The sequence below is a fragment of the Crinia signifera genome, chromosome 11 (assembly GCF_055691185.1).
Source record: "Crinia signifera chromosome 11, ASM5569118v1, whole genome shotgun sequence".
Taxonomy (NCBI): domain Eukaryota; kingdom Metazoa; phylum Chordata; class Amphibia; order Anura; family Myobatrachidae; genus Crinia; species Crinia signifera.
The window spans coordinates 89,056,022-89,070,156 of NC_139227.1; the positions used below are offsets into that span (position 1 = coordinate 89,056,022).

At 44.0% G+C, this 14,135-nt stretch overlaps 1 protein-coding gene across 4 annotated transcripts in view; it reads left to right on the forward strand.

Annotated features, from left to right (window-relative positions):
• The window catches only part of BRSK2 (BR serine/threonine kinase 2), a 127,896-nt gene extending 116,877 nt beyond the window's left edge, over positions 1 to 11,019 (forward strand). For 2 of the 4 annotated variants that reach the window (XM_083165616.1, XM_083165620.1), the window contains exon 20: positions 6,405 to 11,019. In XM_083165616.1, coding sequence (XP_083021742.1) covers positions 6,405 to 6,628 — 224 coding nt within the window. In that variant the 3' untranslated portion in view covers positions 6,629 to 11,019. The remainder of the gene's footprint in view (positions 1 to 6,404) is intronic. The other 2 variants (XM_083165617.1, XM_083165619.1) reach the window with 2 other exon arrangements.
• Positions 11,020 to 14,135: the final 3,116 nt, after the last annotated feature.

Consider the following 14,135-nt stretch of genomic DNA (forward strand, 5'->3'; position numbering starts at 1 on the left):
TTTCCACTTTTACTGTTTGCAGAGCTTATCACAAGTTGATTGCATTTGCGCTCTCGTTGCATGCACAGATTTAAATGTTTATTTCCACCCGTGTGCAGAGCTGCTTGCATCATGCAGCCACATCGCCACTAACCATACACAGAACTGAAATGCATACTTATGTACAAAGTGCACAATCAGACAGTTGTCCCCTGTTACTACTCAGGCAGCACAAGCACCCTCAGAAAGTTTATCAACCTTTCAAAAAATTTTAACACATTGAACATTGCCAGATCATTCCAAAGGATCAAACAAATTTTTCAAGTTAATGTTCTATTGCAAAAAAAAAATATATATACATTTAATATTCAGTGTCTGCTATCATCTCTGAAACTTATCACAAATATTCCTACTGTACAATGGGGGCAGCCATTTTGTAAACACACCAGCCAAGTGAGCACAGTACCTCATAGACCTCACTGGTCTTTTATGAATTGTTGTGCTTAGCAAAATGTCTGCCTTCATTTTTGCTCAGTAATATAAGTTGTCTCTAGTAACTTGACACACTTCCTAAAAAACAGCTGTTACTAGTGTGCCACTTTAGCAGGAGGAGTAAATCCAGCTAAGGGGTCTAGAACACAAATATGGGGCATATTATTTTGAATGTTATTATGCATTCAATCTCAACAATATGAGGTCAATTTACTAAGATGGGAGTTCTATTGAATAAAGGATGTTGGTCATATCAACCAATCAGATTCTACTTCTTAAGTATTTAACACCTTCTAGACATACCCTCCTTCATTCTGCAGGAGACTCCCCGAAATAGCAGCAATCTCCCTCTCTCCCTCATTAGTCTAGCAATCTCCCTCATGTTACCTAGCCCACATTACACTGTTACATTTTTGGGGAAAAAAGGAATGAAATATAGATACATTTACATTGAATCATCAGCACCATTCCCCAGCACTTTACCAGGTATAGTAGCTCTTACTAACTGCTCTGGGGATCATCTACATTTGGATATAAATCATTTTACAAGATTCCTCTCAGATGTAGCAGTACACACCACGCTTCTAGGTGCCACGTTCACAATCTTTTTTTGCACTCTCTCCATATATAGAACTAGATACTCCTTCTGGGTGGAGCATGACACGCCCCCTCAATGGGGTGCTGTGCAAAATTCTACTATCAACTATAATTTTCCTGAAACTAGTTTTCAAAAGTAGGCAAGTATGCTTCTAGAAGATAATCTGATTAGTGGTTCTGGGCAACATCCTATCTTCAATAGAGATCCCATTTTAGTAAATTTACCCCTAAATATGTCCACACATTTTAAGTTGTCTCCGCTCCCCTTTGTTCCACACCATGGTATTGTTAAGATTCAAAATGGCACCTTCTAGTTAGACTTACCAATTACTGGAAATAGCCCAGTAGATAAGACACAAAATGGACCAACTCCCAAAACTCATGAAAAGATGAACAAACTAGGATTGTATCAATATCCCAGTCATTGCCAGACTAAGAGGATGATCCACAAAGTATGACTAAGCACTATTTCTTCCTGTTTTGTGGTACATATTTCCACAACAAAACAAACCATTACAAACCCTTACTTTGAGAAACACAAATGGTGAAGAAAAGTGATTTAGTCACCAGGGCCACAGCAGGCACATGTTACACATCCCAGAATCCTCTGCAGGCTTGATCATGATAAACACAGACTATAATCCGCATCTGCTCTGCTTTGCTCAGGCTCATCCCATTCGCTGCTTTTTTCCCCTTTGCTGACACGCTCCTTCTGCCTCCTCCTAACCCACATCGCCATTTCCCCACTCCCATGTTCACTTCATGTTCCCACCTCTCACACAGCTCAGTGGCTTTGAGACTGCGGAGTTTCGCAGCTTCCTATGGCCACAGAGCTGACAGAGTGCTTGTAATATAGTACATGCTCAGCTTTCTCTTAATGTATTGTCTACATCTACAAGTGTCATATGATTGTGTCATGTCTGTCTATGGCTGTCTTTGCATATGCTCCTTGTGCAACACCTATCTGTCCTCCTCTCACTCTCTTCCTCTCCTGTCAGTTTTCCTTCTTTCCCCCTCTTCTCACTGATCTGTTGTCTCTTTCCTACTGCTGCCCTCTATCAGTCCAATCCTTCTCTTCGTCTCTTCTCTTAGGGCAGTATTCAATGAAAAAGTTCTCCGTGCATGGAGAGCGTTTTATTTCGCTCTCCATGCACTCTCCATGTTCCGGAGGGCTCGCTGCCACTCCTGCTCCCTCTATTCAATGTGGTTAAGACTCGCCGCCACTCGCGGCGAGTCTTAACCCCTGCAGGGAGCAGGGAGCTTTCAGGGAGCCGGAAGCAGCCAGAGAGATTAAAGTCTCCCTGGCTGCTCCAGAGGACTGTGGAGGGGAGGGGGGCTCTCCAGGACCCAGGCTGCACCCCCCTATAGCCAGCGGGGGACCCAGTATTCACTGCACCGTTCGTGCATAGTTACGTTCGGGTGCAGTGAATATATGAATATCTTATGAGCGGCTCGAGCGCTCCGGCCCCCTGCTGGCTGCACTGTGTAAAAAATATTTTTTTATTAAATATATATTCATGTGCTATAAGCACATGAATAAAAATAACATGCCCCTTCACAGAAAAAAAAAACTGATTTTTTGACACCAAAATTAAAAAAAAAACCCTTTTAGATTAAAAGTTCACATTCCAGCTCTCCATCAAAAGATGGAGAATTTCTACACGGAGAGAGACGGCGAAAATTACTTAAAAAGACGGCGAATATTTCACATTGAATAGGGTTGCTCGCTTTTGGAGAGCAAAAGTCTCCATCCAAGGCGAGAAAAGCACAAACTCGCCATAAAACACGGAGAATTTTTCTTATTGAATACTGCCCTTAGTCAGATTGTCATTTCCTGTTATCTCTTATTCAGACACATCCACATCAGTTGTGTCTGCCTTATTATTACAGTGACAGTGGGGTTCCTGCAGTACTAGCATGTGGGTAGATGGGGTCAAATGGCCGACACAAGGAAAGGTTGACATTTAGAATTTTTTTACTTTCTTCATCGTTTACCATCCAAGCATACTTACCTACCTTTCCCGAATTACCGCAAGGGTCCTGAAAATCAGGCCTCCCAGTAGGGTGGGTAAGCCTACCGCATTTAGCAGGGCCCGCTGCATCAACCGCTGCACTCCGTCCCGGTCAAATACCGGTATTCGCAGTTTTTTTGGGGAGGGACTAAAATGAACCAAATTGTGTAATTTAGTACCTCCCCATAGAGCCGAGAATCACAGCATTATCAGGAAAGGGGGTGGGGCTTAATGATGGCAAGCCCCCCTTTTAAGTGAGGAGACACTTAAAGTAGGCAAGCATGCATCCAAGTAGTCTCTGATTGGGTATGGAAAAGAAGCATGTCTGAAGCATGGCAAGCACAGCTGTACACTAATTTGGGGTCCACGCAGAGGTGCATTTAGATACCAGTATGGGGCCTCAATTCATATTTCCATTATTTTTTTGCTGCTGATTGCAGGTGACATTGATAGCATACGATGGCACATAAATGCTCAGCTGCATGAACATCAATATTGCGTCCAATTCTGAATCAGGCTCTAGGTCTTTTGGATGTAGGCTTAAAACCTGTGTCACGTTACGTAAACTGACTGCCCGCACCACATACAGTGGGTGACACCATTTTGTGTGTCCAAGCATTTTATATCTTATCAAAGAACATCAGCGGGACTTCAGGCGTGTGGGCAGGTCCATGTGATGTCATGAGGTCACGCGGTAGTAGCTCAATGCTCCTCGGGGAATGTTTTGGACGACCAGGATATCTTGAACTGGCCCCTTTGGACCTGCTGGGCCCTAGGCAGGCACCTAGATTGCCATGTGGAAAATCCGCCTCTGAGATGAAATCTACAAATTGACACAAAAAAAATACAACCCCATAATAAGCCAGGGTTGCCGACCCTCCCGGAATTTGCGGGAGTCTCCCGAAAATCGGGTCCTTCCTCCCGGCCCCCGGAAGGGTGGGCAACCCTCCCGGAATCAGGGGGACCCCCACTGAGCCCCCCGATCGCGGCATTTATATGCCGCAATCCGCGGGTCTCAGGGGAGGGGGCGGAGCTAAAACGGCACAATCGTGTCGTTTTAGCCCCGCCCCCTCCATGGATATCAGTTATTTAGTTTATTTCCAGTAATGGGGCGGGGCTTAATGACGTCACTGTTAAGCCCCGCCCCCAAAAATCGTAATGAAAGATTCCTCTCCGGGCTTCTCCCGGAGAGGATTTTCTGAAAGTCGGCAACCCTGTAATAAGCTCATATCAAACTTTTTGTGTCGACTATTTCTATGTTAACCTTTCGCTTGTGTCTGCCGATTTTGCCATAACGGTGAGGCTGTCTTTGGAAAAGCAAGATGGTGCAGAAGTTCATCTGTTTTACTGATGAATGTGCAATGACTGAAATTAGATAAAGGGCGTCGCTGTATAAGGAGGTAACGGGCGGTGTTGTATAAGGAGATAAGAGGTGACGTGATATAAATGAGATAAGGGGCGGGGCTGTAAAAGGAGATAAGGGGTGGCGGCGTGGCGCTGTATAGGGAGATAAAGGGCGGAGCTGTATAAGGAGGTTGAGGGGTGGCGCTGTATAGGTAGATAAGGGGCGGAGCTGTATAAGGAGATAGGGGGCATACTGTAGCTGTATAAGGAGATAAGGGGTGGCGCTGTATAGGGCGATAAAGGGCGGAGCTGTATAAGGAGGTTAAGGGGTGGCGCTGTATAGGTAGATAAGGAGCGGAGCTGTATAAGGAGATAAGGGGCATACTGTAGCTGTATAAGGATATAAGGGTTGGCGCTGTATAGGGTGATTAAGTACGGAGCTTTATAAGGAGATATGAGGTGGCCCTGTATAGGGAGATAAGGGGCGTCGCTGTGTAAGGAGGTAACGGGCGGTGTTGTTTAAGGAGATAAGAGGTAGCACGATATAAGAAGATAAGGGACAGAGCTGTATAAGGAGATCAGGGGTGGCGCTGTATAGGGAGATAAGGGGCGTCGCTGTGTAAGGAGGTAACGGGCGGTGTTGTTTAAGGAGATAAGAGGTAGCACGATATAAGAAGATAAGGGACAGAGCTGTATAAGGAGATAAGGGGTGGCGCTGTATAGGGAGATAAGGGGCGGAGCTGTATAAGGAGATAGGGGGTGGCACAATATAAGGAGATAAGGGGCATACTGTAGCTGTATAAGGAGATAAGGGGTGGCGCTGTATAGGAAGAAAAGGGGTGGAGCTGTATAAGGAGATAATGTGTGGCCCTGTATAGGGAGATAAAAGGCGGAGCTGCATAAGGCGATAAGGGGTGGCGCTGTATAGGAAGATAAGGGGCGTCACTGTATAAGGAGGTAAGGGGTGGCACTGTATAGGTATATAAGGGGCGGAGCTGTATAAGGAGGTAAGGGGTGGCACTGTATAGGTATATAAGGGGCGAAGCTGTATAAGGAGGTAAGGGGCGGAATGGTATAAGGAGATATGGGGCAGTGCTGTATTAAGAACATTCCATGCTGTATGGCAGGGCTAATGGCTATTTCCACTCTGCAAAGGGGATAGAATTTTGTATCGGCAAAGCACCGATGTGTTTTCAATTCAACATGATTATAAACGGTTCATGTTGGAATAGCGGGATAAGAGTAATAGACAAGTTTACACAGCCTCTCGTGTTCTACTAGACCAGGCAGTAAGACTTCTTTCTAAACTGAGCAATCTGGAAATTGCTTGAAATGTTGAGCAGGGTTGCACTGAACAGCCGATTCCCAATGCTTCCCTAATGGACAGAAGTCTAGTTTGTTTAAGCTAGTAATTTATTTTCAGACTCAGATTTCTGGTGTCCAGCCTTAGTACTGCGCTGCTACATCTGAATCCCACAGTAGGGTAGACTGGGTGTTTTATGTGTTCCTCTACTTTTCCAGCAAGGTTCCCATGTGTCACACACTATCTATTCCTGCTCACACCATCTCATTTTAATTTTGTCTGTTACTCTTTTAAAGTCTTTCTCTGCCCCTGCCTTTACCGTGCATCTGTCTCTTACACATGGTGCAAGCAGCCATTGTCCCCCAAGCATGAGGATGAAGCCCAATCGTTCTCTGGGGACTAGAAATTTCACTAAGGATGCTGCTACCAATTCACAAGCAGCCAAAGTTGTCACTGCTATAGTGAATTGAGTGGTTGCACTTATGTGAACCTTTGTTTAGAGAACAAAATGGCTGCTTCCACTGTGTGCAGGAAATAAGTATACTTTGAGCGTTTTCTCCTTGACTCTTTCCCATTCTCTCGTTCTCTCTCTTTCATTCTCTCTCTCTCTCGCTCTCTCTGCCTGTCTCTTACCCTCCCCCCCTTTCTCCCTTCCCTGTTTTTCTCTCTATCTCTAGGCCGCCCAATCAGTAACTTCTTTGACGTACTTAAACAACTTTTTTCAGACGAGAAGAATGGCCACGCTTCTCCTGCCCCTGGGCCCCTCAGCAAGCAGCGCCCGACTGATAATAAGGAGCAGGGGGCCTTGGGAGCCAGCGGGAAGGAGAGAGCCAGGAAAACCAGCCCCGTCATCACTCAGGAGACCCCCGTCCCTGCTTCCCCCAGCAAACAGGGCACATAACAGAGGAAATTCCTGCTGTGACCTCAGGATGTCACTAAAGTCCAGTGATACAACAGGGAGTATACCCTGCAATTTTCTCAGTGAACACAGGGGGGCAGTGTCACAGAGTGATGCTATAGGAAATTAGTCCTGTAAGACACTCTCTGAGGACATCATTTAAGTGTTTCCCAGCATAAATCATTAAGGACCTGGAGAACTTAGAACATGAGAATGTGTACACCTCACATATGCCTGTAGTACACACGGGGACATTGTGTGACCATTACCCACTGGTACGCCATGGATACATATATCAGATAAAGGCAACATGTGGCTCTTTGTATGTTGGGGAACTATAGGTCGAAGCCAGGCATATCCAAACTAAGGCCTTCCAGCTGTTGTGAAACTACAAGTCCCACCATGCCTTGCCACAGTTGTGCTATTAGGGAATGCTAAAACTATGTCAAGGCATGCTGGGATGTGTAGTTTCAGAACAGATGGAGGGCCACAGTTTGGACATGCCTGGTCTAAGCATTCACTGCTGTTGAGGGGACTACAAATGGCAGGACACAGACTGGGCATTCAGACTTATTGTACCACAACACCTGCAAGAGTTGCAGGTTGCCTTACCCTGATGTACCACATTTAAGAATCGGACCTGCAATATATGGAACCATCAGGATGTTGTTGCTGTCCCATAGGTGTAATCCCAGTCACTTCCACGCCATCATCTTTATTGTACGTAAATCCAACTGCACAAAACAGCGCTGAGATATGGGTTCTCCTCCATCCACTCCGTTCTGCCAGACTGTACATAGGCTCAGGATATGAGATATGGATTTATCTTAAATATATATATATATATTCTGCTTTGTAAATACATATATAAGTGTGTATATATTCTCGCACACCCATGTAACTGCAGCATTAGTACTAGTTATAAGTGCATCACTTTTCTAGACAGGACAGGTCTGAATGTTGTGTATATACGGCTATAAATATGTATATAGAGAGCTCGGAGCACAATCATTACTGGCTGCAGCCTACCTGGTTCCACTGCCCCAAATTAATGATTTTTTTCCCTTTCTGTATATGTTTGTTCTCCATTTCATCTCTGTTTCCTTGATTACCATTATTTACCCTGCCTGTTCCTTTTACCTTATCTTTTTTTATGTTGACTTCTCCAATCAATTTCCACCAATCGCCAACCTTGGCTTTTTCTTCATTTTCTCTCTCGCATGTGTGTTCTCCCTCACCTTTACCCCCAGGAATTATCCCAAAAAGCTAACCAGCCGCCCTTCATCTCCTCCTTTTCTTGTCCGTCTGGCCAGAAGATGACCCTGACTCAACCCTTCGCCTGCCATCCAGTTCGGAGCCTACAGCAGGGACATCTCCCTTCCTGAGATGGGCAATAAGGCACGCAGGAGTTGGGTTACCATCAAGTAGTAATACAATCGAAATAGAGTTTGGAGTCCATACAGGAGATTATCTCTCAGAGCTTTCCTGTTATTACCTTCCTGGTAACCCTACTCCTGAAATCCTGCTTCGCTGCACCGCCTAAGAAATCTACAATCGTATAGTAATGCCTACGGTTGTGTGTAGCTCTTCGGGCAGGAAAGGGTTATAGATTATATTAAGGGTTTTTAATGCTGAATGTATTTAAGGGGATAATTATGTTTACACACAGACACACATATAACACACCCCGCTACATCCAGAGTGGGTTCACAGAGGAGCGGTGGTCTGTACGGAACGCCATTTAGGGCAGTGCCCTAGTATTCCGCTCTTCATCATCTTGTGAGGGTGGGGAATGATTTCTGGGGCTGTACACAAGGGGGGTTGGCATGTCCTGTTGCATAATGTGAAATATTGGGGCTATTTTTATAAGGTTTGTAAGTTTAGGGGCTGGGTGTTAATCCTTTGTGTTTAAATTATTAACTGCTAACTGCGAGATTGGCCTGTGGATCAGAGCTGCGCACAGATGCTGTAGACGTGCAATGACCAGCAGCGCACAAGCATTGCAACTAGTGTTTACATGTCCTTATTACCTGTATATTCACAAGCACAAAGAGTCTTGCAGGAGTCAGTGAGATGCCCACGTTTGTGGTTATACTTGTGGCAAGGCCAATGTATAGACAAGCTGGGCAGTGACCTAGAGCCCCACAATTCTAGGGCCTCTGAGCAGGGTTAATTGGTGGTCACACAAACAAAGTGGCAAGTACCTGCCTGCTGATTGGTGGATGGTTTGAGCAAGCCAACAGAGTGCTGACAGCCATTGGCTGTGTGGAGGCATGTGGAGAAGCAGTGCGGGGGGGGGGGGGGGGGGATATGTTATAATGTATTTGTATTAGTACACATGAATGGGTGCATTGGGACTCTGCATTGCTCTGCCCAGGGTTTAAGGCAGACAATTTACTTACAAAATGAAAGTTATCCATTCGTTATAATCCACGAAAAAGGCTTAAAGCAGACCCCTAACTTGTACACAAAGGGGGGTAGTTGTTATGTGGACTAAACCTTTCAAAACTAAGCACTAGTGCAGGAATGGGGGAACCTTTGGCCCTCCAGCTGTTGTTGAACTACACATCCCAGCATGCCCTGCAAAAGTTTTAGCATGGCCAAATAGCAAAACTGTAGCAGGGCATGCTGGGGTGTATAGTTCATCAGCTAGAGGGCCAAAGGTTCTTCACCCCTGCTCTAGTGCAACACAGGGAGAGATATATTAAGGCCTTGAAGGGAGTACCAAAATAACAGATGGGGAGGGGTGAGGACAGGCGCTAAGAAACGTGCTCTATGTTAAAAATGTCCTAACAGAAGCAGAGCACGTGGAAGCTGTTAAGAACCACATCTCGGCCAAATGAGGGAAGCTCAATAAATTTGTATATTTCCAGCTGGGTTCACACTAGATCTATCCTTTGCTCTAGTCACAAACTACATATATTCTTAGAGCACGGGCCGGTGAGTACACCAGATGTGTGGATGACATAAGACATATCAGGTTGGAACTGCAGCACAGATATATCGGCATGGCTGTGCGTACACGATGACCGTGCTACATGCCGGCGGCAGGAACCGCCGACAATGATGTGACACCTAGGCAGGCAAATTCAGGCCCGCCTTGTTGTGTTGCCTGACCCGACATATCGAGCAACCAATTGGTATGTATGTACACTTACCCAGTTGGCTGCTCTGAGGCTAGCGGGAGCCCATCATTAATTTGTCAGCACCAAATACCAGAATTTGTCAGGTATAAGCAAATAAAAATGACATTTATGGAACCTAGTGTGAACTAAAGCTGGCCCACAATTGGAGCACTTACTTACATATTTGCAGCAGCTACAGCGAGGCCCCATAACGAATGGCATAGTCCTCACTAAAGTGAGATAGCCAATCAAAAACGAGCACTATTTGATCTGCAATGCTCTTATGATTCCTAACCAGACAGGGACTGGCATTGGATCATGGGAATAGTATTTGAACAATGGGCTGACGTTGTAGACTGGACAGGAACTCCGTTCACCAGCGTTAGCATCAGAATAACCAATTTATGCTCCATTTACAAATACTCCCCCCCCCCCACCAGTGCATGTGTATATACAAAACATTGCAATGCTTAACTGGTATAGTATACAAATGCATGTAATGGTCTGCAGCTTGTATACATACCACACTGCGCTCTGCATCTGTTCCATGCAGCACAATGCCCCGCAGGCCTTTCGCACAGTGTGTGGTGTGAAAGTCTCTGTTATTTATAAATACAATATAAATATATATATTTAAGCTATTAGCTGTACAATGATCAAGTTTCCGATGAATGATTCTGTTGGTATGTAAATAATCTGAGAATATGTCCTGCGAATGGGAGCGACAGCACAATACATATTTATGATTCAGCAGGAGAAAAACACATCTTAACTCAACGAAAGAGTCTTCAAGAACAACAAGGCCTCAGTCTAAGAAATGACACTCACTCCTTCCCTCCTTGTCCTCTCTCTTGCCCCCCACGGTTTTAATATCTACCCCGTTTGTTCTATAATGAAGATTGGAGGGTATTAGCCACAGAGGTGCTGAATTCTTGGGGCAGGAGAGAAGTAACGGCAAGGCGCTGGTCTTCTGATAACTCATCTTGCCAGGTTGATGAAAGCGGTGATGCCATTTTCCCGTTGCCCTCCAGCCTTTTTACACTTGCACATTTGACAGTATTACACCACACTGCCGGTAACCGGGCGTGCATGGTTCTGCGGCAGTTGTGGGATTGGTGGTAGGCACCTGGACAGCAATATTCCCCTTGTGTGTTTTGTAAAGCCAATGGGCGCACACTGCGGCATGTTACTCACCCGCAATGCCGTTCAAAGAACAAAGAAAAATGACCGTCCGAAAACAGCCAATAAAATTGTTCAGTATGTACACAACTTGCTCTGGTGTGGTTTTTTAGAATGACTTCTTTATAATAAGAGTTTGGCATATATACAAAGTAGGTTGGCAAGGAGTTACACACAAAACGAGTTTGATGGGGTCATGAAATGGAGATGGACATTCTATGGACTGGACCAAAATACATTCTCTCAAATATAGGTCTCCAACAAAATGGATGCATCCCAGGTCAGTGGTGATGGTCTACAATAGACAAGTGTCTCTACAATGGACATCAGGATCAAAAAAGCAATAAGGACAGATTGTAAGTGGACATACAAGCAGTTTTATCACCCGGTGAGGGCACCTTATCAAAAGAAGATGAAATTATGCTTGTTGCCTTGCCTAGATCTTATGCTATTTGTTGACTACCCCCCAAAAGGGCACATTCTCCAGGTCACCTGGCAGATGCGCTCATTATTCACAGGCACATTTTAAAAGATCCTCCGGTGGCGCTAATTATTTCACCTGTGTTTTGGTGTGGAGACCTAAAAAATGTGTACTGTTGGGGGTAATTGAGGACAGAGGTTGAGAACCACTGGTCTAGAGGATGGAATAAAGGGACAGTACAGTTACCATTGCAAAGTTGTGAATTTAAATAAACCAATTCTAGATCTTTCTAGAGAATTCAGTGCTAGGCAATCTGCAGCACTCCAGATGCTGTGGTACTACACATCCCAGCATGTCTTGACAGTTGTTTGCACTAGGTCCCCCAGGAGCAGACGCTACATTTTCAAGCAATTTGGATGATGGAAACGTTATAAAGGTGCTACTGGAAACCCACCAGAGTGCACATTAAAATCACTTCCCTTTTAATGGAACGTCCACTTTAGTTATTCCAAACAGAAATTATCTTTCTCCAAATTACCAGAATAAATCCAGACCACCAGCGGCTGTAGTGCAGATATGTGAGGAAGATAAGTTCTGTTTGGACTATCGGTTATAAAAGGAAGCGTTTTTAATGTGCACTCTGTTAGGGGTTACCAGTAGCACCCCCTTATAACGTTTCCATCTTTTTTTATTGTATGCCAGATTTAAGATTCTCTTATAGCAAAAGAGCATGCTGAGATGTGTAGTGTAAGCACTAGTGTTCTAAACCAGGGATGGTGAACCTTCGGCCCTCCAGCATGCCCTGCAACAGTTGTAGCATGGCCACATAGCAAAACTGTAACAAGGCATGCTGGGATGTGTAGTTCCACAACAGCTGGAGGGCTGAAGGTTCCCCATCCCTGTTCTAAATGCTCAGTGCATATTAACCTACATTAAACAAAACCTACAATTTAGCATAACCAATTGTTCTACTTACCCATAATGCATTCTGACATCTGGAATAAACTCTCCTAGGGCTAGATGGATCATGCTTCAAAAAGTGATAAAATAGAGAGCCAGACATTCTGCTCCTCACTACTACAATGTTATAGACTGAGTTTGAAAAATGGCAAGTAAGCTGATTGGCTGGTTGGTTGTCACGCTCCACTATTACTATTTGAATCTTGATGCATCTGACCCCTAACGACAGTTTTAGTCCCTTTAAAGGTTTAAAAGCTTACGATAGACTACAATTATGCCTAAACACTGGTCTATACTACTGTGCTGTAAAAGCAGTTCACTTTTGTAATGGACTTATTCCCTATGATTAAAGTGCCGATTTAGGCATGGCCATCAGTTTGCTTACCATCAGAGTTTCACTCTAACTGTTCTTTCATTGACTTGCTCTTGGACCAATCAGGATCTGAGGGTGGAACTAAGCTCAGTGACTTGGCTCCTTGTATAAAAACAAACACAGAACCATCGGGTCGTATTGTACCATCAATGGCAGAAACTAAACAAAAATAATCAAATTACAGAAAGTTAGTCATACATCTATTTATAACAAATTTTAAGCAGGATTGTAACAGGCCAAAAAGTGAACTTTCATATTAAGTGGGCAAGTTATCAACTCTTAAGGGATATACACACAGGGTTTTAGCAGCTATTCAATCAGTGATGGATTATCAGTGGGAAAAATTGATGCTGATGACCATTCAAACTATCCAATCCAAATGCTGATTTCTTTTGACTGGTCGGAAAAAAAAATTGCCACGGTTGGTAAACACGCGGACTGGTGAATTACTTGCCAATCCATGTGTTAGTTGAAAATGCATCCGTTTTCGATTATTCTCCGCGGATGCAGATTAGACTTTAAACAAAGTTGAAAGTGAAGAGAAAACAAGAACCACAAGTGTAGCTACAGCTGCTGTATGGGGAGTGTGTAAAGCGCCCTATAAAAAATGGATAAAAAAAAAAGGGTATATACAGCGCTTGTGTATAACTGTTCCCGATGAAGACCTGTGAACAGGTTGAAACGTGTTGAGTCCTCCGTCCTTATTTGCTCCAGGCTGCACCCTTGAAAAAAACAGACTCTAATTTTCACTATTCCGGACCTGTTTTCCAAACCTAAAAGGATCCCTCAGCCTCAGATTTGCATGCAGCGACAAGCCAGGTATTCATACACCATCAAGACTCTATGCCAACTACCTCTGAGTGAATCCGGATACTTATCCTGGGCAAAAATCCGGGACATTTCCTATATTATCCATCTCGGCTATAGGATACACCATATTCAACCTCGACTCAGTCTGGTAACTATATACATCTTGGTGCAAGTGAGCTATTGCTATTCCATCCACTAAATGGAACGATTATGCTAGCAACAATATTCATACACATTTTTTATACTTTTTAATTTTTTTTTTTTTTTTATAGAATTCTCAAATTAATCATAATTTGCTATATGTTTGCCGTATTGTTTAATAAATGTGTATACGTTTCTACATGTGTTAATGTTCTTTATCCAGTCAAAACCAAGCGCTGTATATACCTTCTTTTAAACAAAGTCGAACCTGCATCGGCGGAAAAGACATCTGAAAACCGCCGCATTGAATAGGTATGTCCATATTTTCTAGGCAGCCCAAATATCCGGACAATATTGATTAACCCCTTGGAGATAAGTACCAACCAATCAGTTCTTGTTCATTTACAGGCTGTGTTAGAAGAAGAAAAAAAGTCAGGAACTGAAAATTGGTTGGTACATGATAAATCTCCCAGCATGCTGTCAAAGTTACATTGTTATATA